Source organism: Sinocyclocheilus anshuiensis, unplaced genomic scaffold (assembly GCF_001515605.1).
Source record: "Sinocyclocheilus anshuiensis isolate Anshui unplaced genomic scaffold, SAMN03320099.WGS_v1.1 scaffold1746, whole genome shotgun sequence".
NCBI classification, from domain to species: Eukaryota; Metazoa; Chordata; class Actinopteri; order Cypriniformes; family Cyprinidae; genus Sinocyclocheilus; species Sinocyclocheilus anshuiensis.
This window is the reverse complement of record NW_015545562.1, coordinates 1,624,155-1,645,057: the sequence shown is the minus strand read 5'-3', so window position 1 is coordinate 1,645,057 and position 20,903 is coordinate 1,624,155. Positions and strand designations below refer to the sequence as shown.

The 20,903-nt window shown below is 38.3% G+C and overlaps 3 protein-coding genes across 3 annotated transcripts in view; all 3 read right to left on the bottom strand.

Moving 5' to 3' along the window:
- The window catches only part of smek1 (SMEK homolog 1, suppressor of mek1 (Dictyostelium)), a 21,332-nt gene extending 13,896 nt beyond the window's left edge, over window positions 1-7,436 (bottom strand). Inside the window, exons 1-10 of the mRNA XM_016499412.1 lie at window positions 6,387-7,436; window positions 6,248-6,303; window positions 4,675-4,773; window positions 3,971-4,588; window positions 2,309-2,386; window positions 2,105-2,221; window positions 1,776-1,892; window positions 1,562-1,693; window positions 1,352-1,454; window positions 1,050-1,208 (exon numbers count right to left, since the gene is read on the bottom strand). Of these exons, the coding sequence (XP_016354898.1) occupies window positions 1,050-1,208; window positions 1,352-1,454; window positions 1,562-1,693; window positions 1,776-1,892; window positions 2,105-2,221; window positions 2,309-2,386; window positions 3,971-4,588; window positions 4,675-4,773; window positions 6,248-6,303; window positions 6,387-6,528 (1,621 nt within the window). The 5' untranslated portion in view covers window positions 6,529-7,436. The remainder of the gene's footprint in view (window positions 1-1,049; window positions 1,209-1,351; window positions 1,455-1,561; window positions 1,694-1,775; window positions 1,893-2,104; window positions 2,222-2,308; window positions 2,387-3,970; window positions 4,589-4,674; window positions 4,774-6,247; window positions 6,304-6,386) is intronic.
- A 2,486-nt stretch (window positions 7,437-9,922) lies between these two features.
- erh (ERH mRNA splicing and mitosis factor) lies at window positions 9,923-11,639 on the bottom strand. The gene is made up of 4 exons (XM_016499299.1): window positions 11,515-11,639; window positions 10,782-10,869; window positions 10,574-10,694; window positions 9,923-10,475 (listed from the first exon to the last, which is right to left on the bottom strand). Exons 1-4 carry the CDS (start codon window positions 11,515-11,517, stop codon window positions 10,373-10,375), a joined length of 315 nt encoding a protein of 104 aa, XP_016354785.1. The 5' UTR covers window positions 11,518-11,639; the 3' UTR covers window positions 9,923-10,372.
- Window positions 11,640-12,192: 553 nt separating this feature from the next.
- Window positions 12,193-19,253, bottom strand: paplnb (papilin b, proteoglycan-like sulfated glycoprotein). Its single transcript, XM_016499298.1, has 14 exons — window positions 19,148-19,253; window positions 19,002-19,055; window positions 18,634-18,743; window positions 18,483-18,543; window positions 18,292-18,394; window positions 17,484-17,614; window positions 17,311-17,408; window positions 15,986-16,187; window positions 15,710-15,886; window positions 15,477-15,627; window positions 13,612-13,692; window positions 13,345-13,486; window positions 12,991-13,066; window positions 12,193-12,884 (listed from the first exon to the last, which is right to left on the bottom strand). Exons 2-14 carry the CDS (start codon window positions 19,053-19,055, stop codon window positions 12,603-12,605), a joined length of 1,668 nt encoding a protein of 555 aa, XP_016354784.1. The 5' UTR covers window positions 19,148-19,253; the 3' UTR covers window positions 12,193-12,602.
- Window positions 19,254-20,903: the final 1,650 nt, after the last annotated feature.

Genomic DNA, 20,903 nt, shown 5'->3' with positions numbered 1-20,903 from the left:
CTAGGTGGTTGTCCTGCATCTTCAATAAACAAGTTACAGGTAGTCCAAAATGCAGCGGCTAGAGTCCTTACCAGGTCAAGAAAATATGATCATATTACCCCAATTTTAAAGTCTCTGCACTGGCTACCTATTAATATCAGGTACATAATATTATTACTTACCTACAAGGCCCTTAATGGTTTAGCTCCTGCGTACCTAACTAGCCTTCTACCATGCTACAATCATCATGCTCCCTAAGGTCGCAAAACTCTGGACTTTTGGTAGTACCTAGGATAGCAAAGTCCACTAAAGGAGGTAGAGCTTTTTCGCATTTGGCTCCCAAACTCTGGAATAGCCTTCCTGATAACGTTCGGGGTTCAGACACACTCTCTCTGTTTAAATCTAGATTAAAGACACATCTCTTTGGCCAAGCATTCAAACAATGCATCTCATAAACTTGTACTGCAATTATATCTGATGAAATGCATTTTATTATTCCTTAGCTTGGGTTGAACAAATAATTTTTGCTTGGTTGGAACCGCAGCTACGCTAATTATGTCTCTATTTGTTTCTCTGTTTCTGCCACTAGGAATTACACAAACTTCAGTCTGGATCCAGCCCTTACAAAGACATGAGATGACCGAACACCTGAGAAGAGATGATGCAAACCCCTCAGAGGACCTCAGATGATGCCAACCCTGAAACAACATAAACTACCAAATTTTGCTACAAGTTTGATTGCAGCATATAGTCATTGCTGTTAATAGTGTTCATCATCTGTTTGATTACGTCATTAACTGAATTTTACCGTACATTTCTGCCATATGTACATCAATTTGACAGTCACCACTGACAAGCTACTACTAAATATATTGTAGAAACCTAATTTTCTGTAAAGCTGCTTCGCAACGATTTGTATCGTGAAAAGCGCTATACAAAAAAACTTGAATTGAATTGATCAGTAAAAATCTGGATAGACAAAAACAAAAATCCCACCCTACAATATTTCCTGCCGAATATTCACTTTCACATGTGGATTATGTCTTGTGTGTGTGCATGCATATACTCACATAAGGCTAAGAAAGCGTGTTGAGATTCAGTGAGCACCAGTACTCTGCGGAGGATGTCTTTGTTGATGATGTAGTTCTTTATGTGATACGTGTGATGCTCCACGCAGAAAGTGAGCAGCTCTACGATCAGAGCCAGCAGCTGACACGTCTGGAAATCATCTGACAAGACAAACACACAGTGAGAATCTGCAGAGGTCACATCTTTAAATATGTATGCAAAATGTCAATTGAGAAAGGATTCAAAAAGGCTGCCTACACATTCAGTCTGCATGCATCCTACAAGCTTGTAAAAAATCTATTACCTTTGCTGGGTTTTTCTTCTGTGGTGTTGGCAAGAAGTGGAGCAGAGAGCACATGCATGCAATGCTTATAGAAGAAACTCAAGAACTCTGTCTTCTCGGTTTTCTGCAAGGAATCAACCAGAAGGGGCATGTTTCGCTACACTCTGACAAATGACAATGAAAAGGTGGTACTATGCACCAAATATATATTGATATTAAAACATGTCTCACATTAGCAGTTGCCAGCATGTTCTCTGGGTCCACTAGTGTCCTGAGCAACCCCATTAGCTGTACGGCTCCACCCAACTCTGGATCCGTGTCACAGATCATATGCTCAATGATCAGATTTATCAACAGAATGTCCTGTAAAATATAGACAAGTAGTGAGAAAGACAGGTAGCTGGAAGGCTCACAAGAGTCAGTAGGCATGTGGCATGTGACTTACATCGTCATTCTGCTGAGACTCCTGCATAACAAACTCTCGCACCATTGAGGGGTTGTACTCCACCAGGTAAGAGAAGATATCAGTGGCTGCTCCACGCACCTGAACATCATCCATGCCCTTTAACACAATGCACACGTGTTCATAAATACAGCAAGAGCAAGCTAAAGTTACAGTCTTCATTGAGAGCAAAGTTGAAGTTAGAGACAGGTTCAAATATATCTATTCTCCATTAAATACAATACTATAGATCATTAGTAAAGGTGTTAAAATTATAAAAAGAAAAACACCTGACAGCAAATCTGTTCTTTGGAATAGCAAGTAAATCTTACAAGAATAACTTCCAGCGCTGGCAGGATACCCATGTTGGACAGCGTTTTGAAGAATGCGTCTCTGTTCTGTGGTTGTAACGTTTGTGAGAACGCACAGAACTCCTTCAGGAAATTTACCTGAATGTGACAAACAATATCAATTTTGTTTGTATCCATTGTTTTGAGTAGGAGGTTAACACATCCATTAGTAATTCTGCTTCATACCAGCTCATGCCGTTTGTCGTCATCTGTGGCTTCATCAGTTAGCTGTGCAAAGAGCTCAGTCAAAAACTTCTCATCGTCCTGAAAATAAAAGCATAAGAAATAGAGAAATATCAGTTCTGGTTACTACTAGTTTTGTATATATACACACAAAACTAGTTTATAAATTCTTTAAAACAAAAGACACTAGAAAATGTATAATTGGATACAATTCTACAATACAAGTTAAATATTACAAATATTTTAAGCCAGTATTCACATTAATTTTCTCATAATTAAACTTTCTATATACACAGCATAATGCATCCATGCAGCACACTGTGTGAACTGCAACCATCAATAATTCTGTTCAGCCAGATTCGGCACAATAAACCTGGTTCTTGATAAATGTTCATTAATAGTTGCCTACATACATTATCCTAATGTCATTTGAGCACACCATAAAGCTGTAAATCACAGAGAGGTTTTGCAACATTAATTGACCTCTAGCTGAATGAGGGTGACATATTTCATAAATGCACATCGACACCAAGGTTAGACATGTGACTGATACTGTATTTTACTGCATCAACTTGTCATGGACATACAAGATTACACCTCAAAAAAAGGGGAAACAGTCAAGTGAATCAAAACATAGTTTGCGATTACGCTGCCATGGGAAAGTACATCTAATTGCTCAGACAATCATCACAAAAAGCTTTTAGTATCCATGGTTGGTTTATTCAACATCTATGAGATTACATCCAGGTATGGGATATGGTAATATTAAAACAATATTGTGCCATAACAAGCACATTCATCATCAGCAAAGATGGACAAACAACCATACTGAACTGAAGCTGTCTGGAGGTTGGAGAAAATAATCATCCAGCACGCCTGCCAAGCGTTTGTGACATCACATGATATGGCTGTAAAGAACATGATGGTGCTGTTTCCATGGCAACAAGCCCCCTCCCCTACCTCCAATCCCAGTATCAAACAAATCCACTGTAAGGTTTAGGTGAGAAGCACGTATCAAACCATTTCCATTAACAACTTTTTAATAGCCACAACTGATGTAAAATCTAACTTGATGAAAAGGGCATTTCAAATACTCTGACTTGTCAATGCATTAATAAATAGTCTATAATTACTCCACTCTTGAAACTCGTCATTGAGGCAAATACCATTGCCGATTTTCTACTAAATAATTAAATGTACATAGTACAAGCAGTTAGCACGGTTATCTTTAAATCTGTTATCTAGATCTGCAGACCTTTATTTTTAGTGTGGAAAACATATATGACCTTTAAAACAAAGAACCAAAGTACAGCCCACCATGTGCATCCTATCAAGAGCAACGAGATGGTCTCAGGTAATGCAAACAGGGAAATATTAGCAGCCGCATCAAAAACATGTATTCACTGCATTCTCTGCAAACAGGGTTTTCTGCTGAGGATGCAATCAATTTGAAAGGAGCGATGCTGATCTATCGAAAAGCCACAATGACACATAGCAAGCCTGACAGCGTACGTTACCTGTGAGATATGATGTTAGAAGGCGACGTGAAAAGTTAAACTACAGCTTCCTTCACCTAGTTTAGCCCCTGAACAGCATTTCAACTCAACCGCCAATGTGCAAAGTTCACAGCTGGTCACATACACATGGTTGAGAACGAAAACCCACCTGCAGCATGCCAACAATCTCCACTTTGTTAAAGAAGATGAAGGAGTGCAGGGTGGAGAGCATGTTTTCTTCAAAGACAGAGGGGGTGGGCAGCACCATGTCCTGAATATACTGCACCCGGTACGTCTGGTGAATCTTCTGCCGCAGCTCCGGGTCTGAAATGGGAATGACCTCTTTAAACCGTGCCGTGGTGGTGAGGAACTCTCGATGCCGCCGTGGTTGGGGTAGCGAAGGATCGAACTCCAGACATCCGATCATATCCATGATGCACTCTTCGGAGAACATGACTTCGAAGAGCGCTGTGCGGTTGAGGAGGAAAATGCCTTTGATGATGTCGTAGAGGTGATGCAGGCCTTCTCGGTTCTCCAAGTCCTCGCACACTCGGAACAGCTCCAGCAGTTTGCGGATATAGCCCTCGTTCTCCAGCGCCAGGGCCAGTTTTTCCCGCCGTAACGGAGAAGGTAAGGATGACGCCACTAGCTCGGCCACTTCCTCCAGCCGGGAGAGCTCACATGGCGGAAGTTCGAGACCAGGAGAGGACATGTCATCAAAGCGCTCCTCTTCAGACTCATCTATCAGCTCCTGGGTGATGTCTACAGAGGGGTCCTTGCCCTGGACCTGTAGACACAAAAATAAAGGCTTTCAGAATAAAGGAGAACATACCTAGAGAAAATATTATAAATGTATATTACAGACATAATCACCTGACATATTTTCTCCCAGATCTCATCACAACCAGCCTTTTCCTGAAAGCTGAGGGCCAGGTCATAGTTTTCAGCCTCGGACCATACTATTAATGTGTCCTTCAAAGACACATCACAAATAACATGAACAAATACCAAAATAGCAAGTGATACACAAGCACTATCATACAGGGATCTACAGTTTAATGCAAGAGACCACAGGCAAAAATCATTGTTTGTCCATGCACAGGTCAATTTTAAAATTGTGGGCGATTTTGCTTCTATAAAATCTTTAGCAGAAAAAAAACATACAAAATACAAATTTAAGTGTTTATGATTACACCTTATCTTTTTGAGCCTGTAGATTTCAATGACAATACATATCTTTCCAGGTTTATTCCTATATTCTGAAAGTTACAGACGGCTTTTTTCATATATCATTCACCTGACTTAATCTTCTATTCCAAAAACAACTGGCTATTTTCTGACTTATGAAGTGCTTTATCCAATATTGAGACTTCTGTTCTGAAAATGTATGCAAATGAGAGTTTAATTCATAACTTGCATATTTAAACATAACATTTCAAGATACTTGTAATACAAAACAATTGTCTTAGTCCAAAAAGCCTACTGTATCATATTAGATATATTAATTTCGTATGTCTCTAAATTATCAACAGGATCAAAAGTAAAAACCTGCTGTACACAATCCATTACACGCCACCTGATTGATAATTTACTTTTTTAGCAAGTAAAAGGCCTTTTGGTATTATTCTAAAAATTTCAACCTTCACCTGTGTGTCTTTTGCTGTGATATTTTTTGTAATATTTTAACATGAACGTTTACTGAACGGAAGCAACTTAGGTTTACTTTAATACCCATACATAATTTTATAGAAAAACCATGTTAAAATTAAAGTATCAAACATGATACATCAGGCTTTTGGGTAACATTTATTTGTACATCTCTCAATATTCATTGTATTGCATTATGTTTTGCACCCCATAAACAAAAATATATTACTCTGATCATAAAACTAAGCATTTAAATATCATCTTACTAAGACAAGTTATTAGAAGATATAGTGAAAACTGATATGCATTTATGCAAGTAGTCTGCAATACTGTTATAAAAATCTCATTGATTTAGATTACAAGCTATCGGACCTGCATCTACTTTTTGTCCATATAAATATTGTTGTATAAATAACATCTACAGCAAATTCAGTTCTGTTTTTTGGGCCTCTGAATAAACCCTCTGATGAGCCACAAATGCTTGATGCATCCAAAAAATCCAAACTTTAATTTTTGTAACACCTTGTCTAAAGGTTCAAACTATTACTGTTCTATTTTAAATGATTTCATATAGCAGGCTTTACAGGGTTATTGTACTGTGATTACTTAACTATTAAAGCTTGATGATATCTATCATTTCATATTTTCCCAATTTACCCGTGATGTCTTGCATCTTTATAAGATATATATGTACTTGCCCTTTAATCTAGCCATTAAGAAGTACATAATTACGAAAGATGTTAACAAAAACACTAATGAGCTCTGTCAACAAAATGATGTCACAACATTTCAAACGCACCTGCTGTTTCTGATAGGCGGTGTTAGGGTTGATTTTGGACTCCAGCAGCAATGACCCTGTTTTAAAGAACGGGCACGTCTTACTTGCAGTCAACGAAAAGTGGCCCTGTACATCGTCTTTGTAGTGTTTGTAAACCTACCATCACTTTCGGCGCGCACCAGGAGAGACATGCCTTTCAGCCTCTCCACGTAGGCGGATGACACATGTCCCGTCCCCCGATCATCCCACTGGCGGTCCTCATTCAGAGTGTACACTTTTACTCGTCTACGAGTGTCAGTCATCCTTGCAAGTAACTCTCAAGCAGGCTTTTGCCCTTGATTCAATAAATCTCAACGTCCTCGTCGGCTTGCAAGGTGCAACAGAATCTGCTGTCAACTTCAAGCTGAAATGTATGGCATTCACTGGCAAGCCGTCGCGAAGCTGATGCAGTATGTTGTTGTGGGGTCTATCACAATAAAGTTATGCAGTCCAGAAGAATTATTCTGACCAGTCTAGCGATGGTCATCTAGCTAGCTGCTGTGTGCAGCCGAGACTCTCCACAACATACTCAATATTTTCAACTTTTTATAAACGGAACGACGAAAAACGCTCCTCCGTTTCTAAGGGCGTGAAACGGTGAGAACTTAGTTTAAAAGCATGCAGCCAGAGCACGAACGCAGAATGTGTTTATTTTCCTCCGTGCCCCTTTACTTTAAGCAAGTTAGGCTATGCTAACGCTGCGACTAATTCAGTCAAACGGGGTTAGCGTAGCTAGCGCCTCGGCTAGCAGGCTATCTCCTCGCGCGAGTCATTTTAACCCAGAAATGTTCGAAACGCGCGCGAATGAACTCCAAAGAAGTACAGATAACGCTATTTGATCGTTATACTCGCGCGCGGTCGGTGAAAAGGCGGGAAGGCTCGTGTATAAAGCGGCGCGTTCATAATAAACCAAGCTATATTTTCTCCAAGTATTCCGCCATATTCTGGCTAAGGGCCGCAGATGGACCAGCCAGTCTCTTCACACAGAGATAAACATCCCCCGGTGTAACTAATCGAATAGACTCGCTCGTTTCACTTTCCGGGACGGCGAATGGCCAGCGCGACCGTCGAGCACCATGAAATAGCAGCGTCTTGACAAAAAGTAATTATTAGCCCCACTGTGAAGATTCGGCCATCTTGGGTCCCCTCAGAAAGCCGCTACGGGGTTTCCTGTGCTGCAGGCGCAGGGCCGCCACAGTTTAAAGACACAGTGCGCCAAAATTTCGTAACACCAAACACTCACTGCTGGTGAAAAATAAAGGGACATGGAGAGGAATGTGAATGAGGGTGAAAGTAAGCACGCAGCTCCGTGTACTAATGACTGATACAGCACGCGTAAAGAGAATAAACCTCATACTGTTTTTGCCATTCTGTTGAAAGAAATGCAGATGTGTAGAGTTGTGCTGTTGTTTTAGTCTCTGTGTACAAAGTACAGTACACTTGTAGTTTCATTAATTCCAGTCATTATAAGTAACTGGGCAAACTAGCCCATACAATCCTATTCTGCTGCTGGTCAACCAGTCCAGTCTTGGCTTTGGAATAGGGTTAACCAAGTAAACAAAGTCCTTATAATAGCATAGCCAGTGTGGTCAAACAGCCATGGTTGCACCACCAGCTCAAATATTATGAAACTAAAAATTACTTACTAACTACATTTTTAGTGTTGCTCGTCCATGCAAAATTTGCCACCACAAATGCTAAGGGGTTGGTGTCGCCAAAGCTTTGTTATGTGGTTGCTAGTGTGTTGTGGGTTGTTACTAGCCTATGTGGTGTGCAGGATGAGTGATTTCTGAATTCAGCCTCTGTTAACAGTATAGGCCCATCTATCAAGTTAACAGAAATGTTAAAGTCAGCATGAAATGAAAATTCACCTTATATTTACTAAATTCACCCTAATGATCTTATTGTGAACTATTTATCCATTCATTTATTTATTTTAACCTCATGATTTTTAATCAAAATGTCATAATTTGATCTTCCAGTGAAACGACTGACCTCTCCTTATATTTAGTCTTCTTAAATCATGCACCTTTCTTACAACTGACCTCAAGCTTGCATTCATTTTTGCCTCGCTCCATCCAATCAACAACTGATGGATGGAACCAATTCCTGTCCTACATTTTTCCGATAATGTGTTTTACTCTGATGTATATCACATTATGGAATAAGATATCTGTTGCTTCTTCTGTTATGTCATGACTTTATGGTGCAAACAGATGGACCAACACAGTCATGGCAATTGATTACTATTTTACGTTTTGAGTTGATTGTTAGGTTTAGGGACTGATTTCACTTCCTTTTTATATGTATGTATGTGTATATATATATATATATATATATATATATATATAAACATATTTCCATAAAAATCACAAATGTGTGTGATAAACACTGCAGTTTCCCATTCAGAAATTGGGCTAAAAAGCACAGATCAAGTTAGACTGGCCATGCCAGTTGGGGTTAAATTGCAAATCTGTTACAAAATTGTTGTGGCTTTATCTTACACTTCTATCTAGTATTATTGTGTTTATTGGTACTTTAAAGTTTTGTGCTCAGCCTCAGCTGTTTCCTTAGTTGCCCAGTAACTGTCATAAACAGAATGCATGCACTTCCTCACAAGTTGGTAAGTAGTTTCCAATAACATTGAAACTACACAGTGGATCATGCAACCCACAGAACAGAAAAAAAAGTTTGGGGTTTCCAAAACCAGCACCAAGCATATATCAGTCCAAAAAGTATTGGTAACCTACTGGTCTTAGTTACTGCTAATGCAATTTAATACTTCATTACAAGACAGATGTTGATCAGATTTTTAACAAATAATGAAAGCCCCAGGGATGACATGAAATCTTACATAAATGATTTTGTACTACAGGTAAAACAGGAGAAAAGAGTTAAGTATTTCAGAGAAGAATTAGTTCAGCAAGTTATCTGAACAATTAACAGTGTAGCTGATAAAACAGGACACTCATGCCACAGTAGTGTGCTGCTGACGACTGAGAGTTAAAAAACAGGACAGTCATGCTGCACTGTATAATGTTATTCGCATTTGTTTCAGAAGACACCAGCTGCTTTTACACTGAAACTTTCCCCATGTTCCTTAAAGGATTTGTTATCTGGAATTCTAGTTTTCACTAAAATCTCATTTTTACTCATGGTCAGGATACAGAATTTTGAAGCATCTATTTAAGTTTTTAAACGCAACCAGGTCTGAGTATCATTAAATATATATTTTTTTCAATTCTAATATACTTTAAGGCGTAATTTATTACTGCGATGAAGCTGAATTTTTAGTAGCCATTACTCGTCTTCAGTGTCACATCCTTCAGAAATCATTCTAACATGCTGATTTGCTACTCAAGAAGCATTTTCTATTATCATTGTGGAGACAGTTCTGCTTAATCTTTTTCTATACTCTTTTTTCAGTATTCTTTGATGAATAAGATGGAAAGAACAGTATTTATCTGAAATAGAACTCTTGTAACACTTCAAATGTTTTCAATGTCAATTTAGATCAATCTAATCCATCTGTGCTGAATACAAGCATTTAATTCTTTCAAAAAATCTTACTGACACCTAACTTTTGAACATTAGCGTATGTTAAAAGAAAAAACAGTACTGACATCAAAACTTTGTGTGAGATTTTTATTATTTTCCAGTGGTGACTACTGGATACATACACAAAACAAAATCTGTAACAGCACCGAGGACAAAAGTTGGGATATAAAATGACTCAGAACCATCTCCATAATCTGAAATGTGTAAATTTTTTACTTCACTGAACAATTAAACCACAATTTAAAAAAAGAAAAAAACATAAATTGAGAGGGATTGAAAAAAAATCCTGAACCCTTTCCCTCCCCCAATCTTACCCTTTAGTCTGATAAATATCCAAGTCCCTAACTTCGGTTACAAAAATGCGATTTAAAATGCAAAATATTTTCAATCTATGCTTTGACTTACTGACTGAATAGACATGCATTCAACAAAATCTGAACTAAGCGGCATCACTTCACCACTTAGCTCATCTATGTTTGTCCTGTGATGTAGCGTAGTTCTGATAGAGTTGGGGATTAGCATCAGAAATAATTCAGCCATTTACACTCCTTATTTTCCCGCCTGCTGGGCTTGGCGCCTCAGCAGCACGTAGATCTTTTCTTTGATCCAGTCTTTGTTGTAGGGCTGGTAGGTTTGTGTGTCTGCCCTGTACCTGTTTAAATGACCAGAGAATAGGAAAATTACTACATTGTTCAAAGCACCCTTGTACTCTTGTACATGATCGATGAGATGCTGTGTTAATTTACTTACACAAGACAGCTGAGGTCAGCAAGATCATCAACAAAGTCGAATAACTGGCTTATGTCATATGTGATGGAGGGACTGTTGGGGTTCATCCTCTTCAGATGCTCTTCATACATCTTACACACTCCTTTTATTAGAGAGAAAGGAAAGAATTCCACATTAGAATTATTCATAACATTAATCTTGCCCTTTATAATCAAATGAACTATTTTACCTTCCATGCATTCGTTGACAGACTCATAGTCTGCATATGTTCTGCCTTCTGGTCTCTTGGTGGGCTGCACCAGCAGAATTGTGTGAGACTTAAAATCAGAAGGAAAAAAACAAGTGTAAATACATACTACATACATTTTGACTTGTGTACACATTTTAGAGAAAAAAAGATGTACATATAAATACATACACCAGATATGACCCAATTATGTGGAGCCCCTACTGCCAGTGACAGAGCTTTGACTCCTAACAGTGAGATTAATAGAGCATACATATTTTCAAATGGATGTCATCTTAATCTGACATTCAATCCAACCGTCCCTGTTTGGCATATGAACTAAGTAAACTTTAAGATAACTCGAACGTTCAAACGGAATCTCTGACATAAGACCCTGAAAAAAGCAGCTGTTGAACTCCAACCCTCCCCCAAACAAAACAGCCTAGATGCTTCTTACAAATGCAGTTACTACGACGGGTGAAACTAAACACAAGTTTATGTCATACTTTATATTAAGTGCTTAACTTTGTAGAGGAAAGTCTAGAAATATTCCAGCAGATTTCACAACTCGTTCATTTCGTGAATATTCGACGTTATCTCGCTACACTGCTGCTAGCTGCGTGCGTTCACTCACTTGAACATTTCTTGTCAGTGCAGCCGACGAAACACGACTTCCTGACCAGGCAAACGTCTATAATATTCACCAGAATACAAAATACAGCCGTGAAATACTTACCATATCTGGTTCTGGCAACTAAATGTCGCGATGAAGGCTGTGGTAACCGCTGACGGCTAATCACGGAGAGCAGCTACAGAAAGAACAGAAATGTGCATCGAATATCCACTTCCGGTAGTGGCGATGACGCGTCGGATTTTCAAAATGAAAGTCTTGTGACAAAATTGCAGAAATTGTGTGCAGTTTTAAAGTGTATTTATTTATTTATTTATTTTAGTTTGACTGGAAATGTCACGGCACTGGTAAATATCAGCAAACAATAAGGGTTAAATTCTTAGATTTTGTTCCCTTAAAAGCTATATTTTGCGTTTGTTTTTTTTGCAACAATTTAAAATGTTATTCTGCTAGGATACAGCCAATGTACTGTGCAGACTTGTTTTGCTTTTTTATTTTTTAATATCATACTTTGTAATTTTGTATTTGTTTTTTTTTTAGCGTGACTTTGTAACATTCTCAGGGACTACAGATGAAAACTAGCCTTTTAGGCTAACTCTGGCACATATATAGTTATGCTTATTAATGTGCACTATTCCTGTTAAATAAACTATTTAAAAAAATTTTTGACTGTCTCACATTTTGTACAAGAGATTTATTTAGAGTACATTTTTAGGTGAAATCATCAAGAATCAGTGTTCTTAGTTTGTGTTAACACTTTAATGGCATAGCAAGACAACTGAAGTACAAAATGTGCATAAAGTATACAATTGAAGTACAAAGTGTACAGATATAGAAACACAGAATGAAGAAAGGAAAGCTTATTTTAGCTTAATTCAGCAACAGCAATCTTATTTTCATGAAATTGGTGAAACTTCTCTATCTTGATATTGTAATGTGTGAAAATTGTTCTTACTGTTTTCATACCGTCATGTTTGACAAATACTATAAAGTGAATGTGTTTCTCTGAACGTATAATAAAAAGCTTGAGGGGGGCAATTCATATTCTTTTCCTCATTAAAACATTTTAAACCCAAGATGCCTTTAATATCAGCATAAATGACTGAGTGTACCTTGAATAAACTGTTTTGTCTACATATATGTGAGCTGGATTTGTTTGTTGTGGGATTTCAATGACCCTTCTTTTAACCCCTTTATGCACGGGATCTCATTCTATAACCTCTGACCCCATTGATCCCTCTCCTGGGTGTTGGTTCTCTTGGGGCAAGGCCTCTGGCAGAAGCCTTACATGACCGCTCACATTCCTCCTTGGAGACAAAGTTATTTCCATTCCCTTCGCAACCACCGAACCAGAATTGTGAGCAAGAGCCAGAGGAAGAATCAAAGTAGAAACGAGATGTCCATTCATAACAGGATCCAACTTCTCGTGCCAAAGAGCACACATTAGCAGAGGGCTGACGGACTGGACTATAATCCTGAAAACAAAAAAGATAATGTGTTGGAAAAAGTGTTCATACAAAAAATTAAATTATATGGGAGCACTAGATGGAGCATAGAGTGAAAATCCATGAGCTGTTTTACTCTATAGGGGTAATCAGGACATCCTGCTCTTCCAAAACCATTAGCAGCTGTTACTCCATCAAGGCAGCAGCCATATCTATCAACAAACAGATACACACAACATAAATAATAGAGTGAAATATACTAATGGTCAGTTCATAGGTTGTGAAGTTTTCATTATATTGAATGGATTTAATATATTAGAGTAGACTGTCAGCAATTTACACATTTTCTATTTTATATTATTATGTATATTTTATCTATATGATATTTTATATTATTATTATTATTAATATTTTATTTTATTTATTATTTGTGGTCTTTTCAGTGATTAAAGTGTATCTGTGGGCAGATCATTTGACTATATGTATGTACCTAGACCTATGACAGTCATCTTGAGCACAGCCTTCCCCACGAGGCCCTGAGGCAGCAGTGTGGCCATCCGGACAGCAGCCATAATATGACTGGGCACAGTGCGGCCCAGTCACTGAGGGGTATGGATCGCTTGGTCTGTGAACTGTTAACAGAGCTAATGTAGAGCAAAAATCAGAACATATACAATAAAAGTAAGCACATAAGAATTGGATACAGAAATTTAAAACTGCTTTCAAATCATCTACATATTTGTGACAGCTTTTTAACCTGAGGTTGCATCATGGGTATAAGGCGCAAATCCACGCAAGGAGCTTTCATAGCCACTGGGGTCCTGCACGCTGGGCACCACTAAAGCAAAGTAACACAATACAGAATGAGTCTCGTTGTAGCACAGGGCGTTTTAGACTTTTTATGCCACAGTCTGTCAAATATGATGATTCCCTTCAAGTCTAATGACTGCAGAAAATTCAGATTTTCTGAATAAAGTACATGTTAAAATATAGATGCGAGCAGCAATTATCGGGGTTAAAGAACTTTAAGGCTTTTAAGCACATGTGTAAAAAGGAGTTATGTTTTATTAGGCAAGCATGTTACCACTTAGTTCATAGATGGACATGACCAGTTACAGCACTTACAGTTACATGTTTTTTTAAGCTTTTTAACAGTTACAGTGCCACCTATTGTCTGATCTCCATAAAAGTTTGCATGCTTGTTTAGAATCATATGCCACATGTGCTCACCTATTTTTGTGATGTTCTGAGTTTTCGTTTTGGAGATATAGGCTTTTGCATGCACTTGATCATGCCCCTTTTCTACATGACCCCGTTATAGCTAAAGTTTAAAGGTAAAGTTCAGCATTACTTTGATAGTTATTGATCTAGTGAGTCCAGAGAATTGTACTGCAGTGGTTTTCTTGAGGTTCAGCAAAAAACCTAGAACTAGTTCACAAAAGTCGTTTTTTTTTAAATAATCTTTAATAATGAATAAACAATTTGATTGACAGCAGTGGTCCTAGAGATAAAGTTGTTCAGAAAGAGGAGATCTATCATATGATTTGAATACAGTGTGTATTTGTGAAAAGTCATGCAATATACAATCGTTTACACTCTTGAAAATGCGATTTTGCCCCCCAGTGGCCGATGTCCTTCAAAATTTTCACAGACCTTTAGGGCTGTGAGTCAAACATTCCCACTAAGTTTCATTCTGATTGGCCTCTATTAACCCCATCTAATAGGTGCTCAAAGTCATTGGTCAATGGTGGCCATGTTTTTCGAGCTACACGAACGTGCTTACAGACAGCTATGGCACTTTGGACACAGACACAGCATGTGAATTTTCAAGTCCATCGGACAAACAGATGCATAGTTATAGCCATTGTTATGTTTTGCCCTATTATAGCACCACACAGTGGCACAGATGCCGTGATTTTACTCATGCCATCTCAGATTGAGGTCTTACATGTGCATATCGAGTTTGGTGTGACTATCTAATTCTGTTAAAAAGGTACAGACGTTTTATGAAAAGTGGCCCTGCATTTTTCAAACGTTTTGGCATCCCTTTGTGACGGTGAGTCGAAAACTCAAATTTTTTTTTTGATAATTATTGATATTCACACTCAAGAATTTTTCTGCAGTGGTTTGGTTTCGATCGAGCGAAAAACCTAGGTTTTTCTGTGGCGATCAAATCCGTCATGTGCGTTTTGTTCACCTTGACCCAAGGATTTTTAATGATATAAGAAAAGCGTCTTAAAAGTTATGAGCAATTTCGTACTTTTGATTACTGTAGCACCCCCGTCAGGCCGATTGGGGCAAGCCTTGGTGACGTTGTAGATGAGACGGGTACTACCATCTCTCAAAGTTTCAGGTCTCTATGCTTTACGGTTTGGTCTGCCCAATCACTTTTATTCCAGAATGGTGATCTTTGAGAATCTTAACAGTTACAATAGGGTTTCAGTGCTATGCGATTGAACCCCTAAATATATTAAAATAGAACAGTTATTTTAAATTGTAATAATATTACACAATACAACAGTTTTCACTGTATTTTTGACCAGACAAAGCATATAACGAAACATTCATTCTTCTTTCAAAAACATGTATACAAACACAGTCAGTGACCATGAAGAAACTCACTTTGTGCACCAGGGCAGGGCTGTGTGTTGCAGTTCTCCACAGCATGAGGTCTGGAGAAAGCAGAACATCTTTCATCTGGATATTGATTGTGATCCAAATCCATGCAAACCACTCTGCGCTCGCGAGTACCAGTTCCACAGCTACGAGAACACTGAAGGAGACAGGGAGAGAGGTATATGCTTAAAACTGATCGGATTTCTCCTTTACGCCCTTCCTCTCCTTCCTTCTCTCACCAGGCTGAAGTCATTGATATAGTATCTAAAAACTTGGTAGCAAGCTGATCTCTGACAGGATCTGGCATCATGTGGATGTGTAAGACCCCTGCAGTGGTGCTCAGGGATGCGCTCTCCTCTGCCCCCAACACAGAACACCTCTCGTGTCTGCTGTCCCTCACCACACGTCACCGAACACTGGAGGAAACAAGAGAATAGAACAACAATCAAAGTTAGAAATAACAGAGCAACACCTGTGTGAGAGCATGAGTTGATATTAATTAAATAACTACATACATCACCAAAGGGACCGACACTGTACTCGGCACAGTGGTGCTCGTTGCAGGCCTTCTGGGAAGCTGGTTTCCTGAGGCCTTGTGCAGTGCAATGAGATTCATCGACCATTGCTGATGTTCTCTCATTAATACAGTACACACTACGGGTCTGCACTCCTCCACCGCAGTGCAGTGAACACTCTGAAAAGGTGCTGTATGTGTACCTACAAACACAATCAGTCACACTTTATTTTAATTTTGAAGCAATTTATATTTGTTTTATGGCTGTTGAATCGATCCAATTTTGGTTGCGATTAATCACGATTAATTGATTTGACAGCCCTAATTTGTTAACATACAATATTGCAACGCATTATACACTAAACAAGTAATGACAAGAAAAAAGAAATAGACAATATTACAAATAAGGTGCTAACTACTAAATAAAATAAGAGTACATAACTATTCAAAATTAAACAGTTTGTTTCTGTGTTCTTTCTGTTCCGCCAACAGAAATATCTCTAAATAAGCAGCAGCAGGACAATACACAGTAGCAGTGTTTTGTTCCTGAATGAATCAGCTTGCTTGAGGGAATCGACTGCATGAATGATTCAATGACTCGCTCATAAAGACGTGTGCAGAATTCACAGCAACACATAGCCTACCAGAACACTCTCATGATTTCTGCCATATAACAATATGGTCAAATTAGCATGCTAATATGCAGTTCTGAATTCAGTATTGTTTTTGTTCTTGAATGAATCAGTATTTTGAAACAAATCAGTTGAATTATACTTGTTTTGTTCCTGACTGAATCAAATATGAGGTCTTTGAAGAACAAAAGTGGGCATTTCTAAGCTTGTGGGCGTTTTCAAACTGGTGGGTGTTTCTAAAATATTGCAATGAAAATGACACCCCTTACTTGACCACACCCCTAAACACAACTGTCACTCTGACGTGAGCAAATCAGGTAACACAGTCGAAAACGGCCCTCCATTTTGCTCTCGCCCACCAATCTGGTAACTCCCATTACTGTCCTCCAGAGACCTATGCTTGACTGAATCAGCTTTTTAAAACAATTGGTTGATACTCATAAAGACGGTCACTTATCGCCCCCTACTGACATATCAGTGTCACCTACAGAAAGTGACTGAAAAACACACAGTCTGTAATATAATATAATATAATAAACAAAAACAAACAAATCAAAAACAACAGAAAGTCATGAAAAAACTGTATAAACAAAGAAGCATCTTTCAAAAGATGTATGCAAGCATACACATATACATATATTTCATTTTACATGCATACACATATCCCACATGCATAAAATTGTACATAAATTACCTGTAGGTGTCCAGAAGGGCAGCAGCTCCAGTGCCATGTCTAGAGGTGACAGGAAGAGAGTGATCCTCAACACCCACAATCTCCCCATGGCTCACCGCCTTTCAGCAAAGATAAGGGTGTTAGAATAAACTGTTTGTGTGTGTGGTTTTGTGCTGTAGTCAGTGTACACGTACTCTGCAGACTCCCTCCACACAGACGTCTCTGCGGCCCACGTAGCATGGTGTGCCGTCCACCACAGCAGGTCTGTGACGGTAGAAGAAGTTCTCTCCTCTGGGCACACACACCAGCTCACATGGGTTTGAAGCTGGGCCAAAACACAACAGGTCATGTAATTATATAAAGAGCCTCATCTTGGGACACCAGTGCACTGAACTGCCTGAGGAAGGTTTTTGACCATGAAAACATGTGAAAGCTTCCAGAATTTTCAAACTTAACAACTGATTATATCGAATTACATGTTAAACACTTAATTTCTGCACAAAAGTCTTTCACTCGTTGTCATTTAAGAAATTAAAGCCCCAATTTAAGCCGCTGCGTAATAATCTTTTAAACAACAAATCATTTTTCTTAATCAGTAAATATTTTTGTTTTTCATTTTTAAAAAATGTCCAGAAATCCTTAAAAACAGATTATTTTATAAAAGGCAAATATATATATTTTTAAATATTTATGTGTAAATATAACCAAATTTAATGAGGTTTATTATTAAAACAAGAAAATTGCAGTGGGATGAGATCAATTCATTCAAGTTATAGTCTCTGAAACCAACCTTTAATATATTAAATAAATATAAATAAATATATGAAATGAAATGTATGCATTTATTTATTATTTCATTTTTAATTCAGCTACCTACCTTAAAAATAGTAGCTGTTGCAGCTCAAAAACACAAATACACTTACAAAACATCTTTAGTTCCTCATATAAAAACTGCATAATCGATAAAATGTTATTTAGTCAATGCTTTGTGTAATTTTCTACCTCCATAGTACGGCTGCCACGTGTAACGTTTTCCCTGGAACTCCATTCGGTCAAAATGAGAACACTGTTCTTCACGGAAATCTCTAGATCCAACAGGGCATTCCTTTATAGAGGACAAAAGTCATAGAAATGTTTTTTTTTTTTTTTTAAACATAGAGTTTGAGCATTTTTTGGGGTGTTAAGTTGTTTACCTGTGTGTTACAGAGTTTGTAGGACTTGGATGGTCCAATGCAATTGTGCCCACCATCCGTCCTTAATATTGAAAAATAGAGACTGAGTTATGAAGAAAAGGTTCTTATAAAGAAAAGGTTTCAAATGTACTAAACACACACATTCACCTACCTCATAGTGTTGCAGACCCTGGTTCTCACTGCTACTCCAGTGCCACAGGTGCGGCTGCAGGCTCCGTATGGGCCATATTCACCCCAGTAATCATTAGACGGCTGCCTCACCTACAACCAAACACAATATCTATCATGGTGGGGACAAATTTCAATCTGACATAGACCATACCATTTTCCATTAATCACCTAAACATCCATGGGGAATTGCTTTAGAAAAAAACACAGGCACAAAGAACACAGATGTGAACACAAATGTAGTAGATCTGATGACTGATTTACTAAAGATCTCAAATCTGATTATAGTAGTAATTTCTGCAATCATTTATACTAAGCTTTAAGCACGTGTTTCATTTTTGTGTTACTCACACAGAGAACTGCAGAGATCAAGCACAGGATCCCGAAAAGAGAGTGGAGCATCATCTTCAAGATACAAATCATACATTATTTTAATACATTTCTACATTTTTGCTGACCACAAATTATTCAGACTTCTATGATGAATGGTCACTTACCTTCTCAGTGTGTTACTTCGAATATCCCAAGTTCACCCAGTCACAGCGAGAGAGTTGTGACACAGATGTCCATTCACTCAGGACTGAATAGCTCTGCCTTTGTGCACATGTACACAAACTTACCAATACACACTACTCATATCAGGTTACAATTAACCCCTCTTGGGAGAATATCATGCAGGAATCTTATCATGATAAAGGGGAAATTAATCGGTGACTACTACACAAATTTAATTTAGTTTAAAACCTTCATCACACTTAATTATTGATTACTGTTTGGTAAAAATGAAAAACAGATTGAGTTCTACACAACGTTTATTTAGACATTTTGGTGTAATTTAAATCTTCATTCAATCATTTTGCAGTCTTCTAGAAGAAAGGTCAAAGGTCATGTTTATACAGCATTTTTCACAATGCATTTTTCAAATCAGTTTAACAGAAAGATACAATTTGACCAGTCTATTAAAGGAATATTTCACCCCAAGAAAATTGAACATTTGTTTTGTTTCTACAAACACACAGCTTTTGACTTCACAAGCCATTAACTGACGTACTGCAGTCATACGGATTACTTGTGGATTATTTTATCAGCTGTCTGATCTGTCATTCTAACGACACCCATTCACTGCAAGTGGATCCATTGGTGAGCAAGTGACGTAATGCTACATTTCTCCAAATTGATTCCAAAAAACAAACAAATGCATCTACATCTTGGATGACCTGAGGGTCAAAGCAGTTTCAGCAAATGTTCATTTTTGGGAGAACTATTCCTTTAATGGGGCCAGAAGCCCAAAATATTTTTTAGAAAGAGAGAGAGAACATTATTGTATGTGTATTGTGTGACAGATCTCACAGTGAGGCTCTTTTCAATGTTCTAACCACAGATGTCCCTCTTAGTACCACTAAACATATAGTATTAAATCATAGGGGTGGAAGAGCTTTGTGACATTCAATCCTCTAAGCTGCTATTTTAGTCCCTGTCACTTTTCAGCAACCAAAATGACAGACGGTAGCTGTCATTGTGAAGGAGAATGCAGACTCACTGTGCCAACTTTACCTAAAGGATTGGCTTCACTTCCACCCCAACAACTAAGATCCAGACACCACGTATACTACTTATGGAGACAATGAAGTTGGATCAACAGGATGCATTGTGTAACAATTCGTAAGGGAGTTAAATAAAATTTCAGGCATGTAATTTTCTGGATGTTTTCTTGTATCTCATCTTAATATGCAGAGACAACTATAAGTCATTCGTATGTTGATTACCCTTAAAAAAAAGTGTAAAAACTGTGGCTCCTGTAGTTTTATCAGAGCTGTCGGTTGAGCTTCTCAGCTTGCCTTTCTTTGGTATCCAAAGCGTACTTGGTGTCTTGGAGGTCCTAGATGGTCTCCAAGGCCTCCTGCAGCTCCTTGTGAAGGGCGTTGTATTTGTCAGTCAGTATTCTGTTCTCCAGGCGGAGCTCCATGATGTGGCGACTCAGCTCCAGGTTGTAATGGCCACAGTGCCCACGTAGCTGCTCCACCTCCCTCAGCAGAACCTCCATACTCCTCATCAGAGACTCCAGCTTCTCCTGCCGCTGCGTCATACTGTTCAGTTGATTTTTGCACTTCGGGTTTGTATAATATTCCTAAAAGAAACAAGAGGAAAAAGGATATAGACACAGGCAAACACAGACTGAAATCCTCCTACGCGTCTCTGTCTAATAGTGTCCGTTTTAAACAAATCCAGTTTGTTTAATCCCCTCCTTGTCTC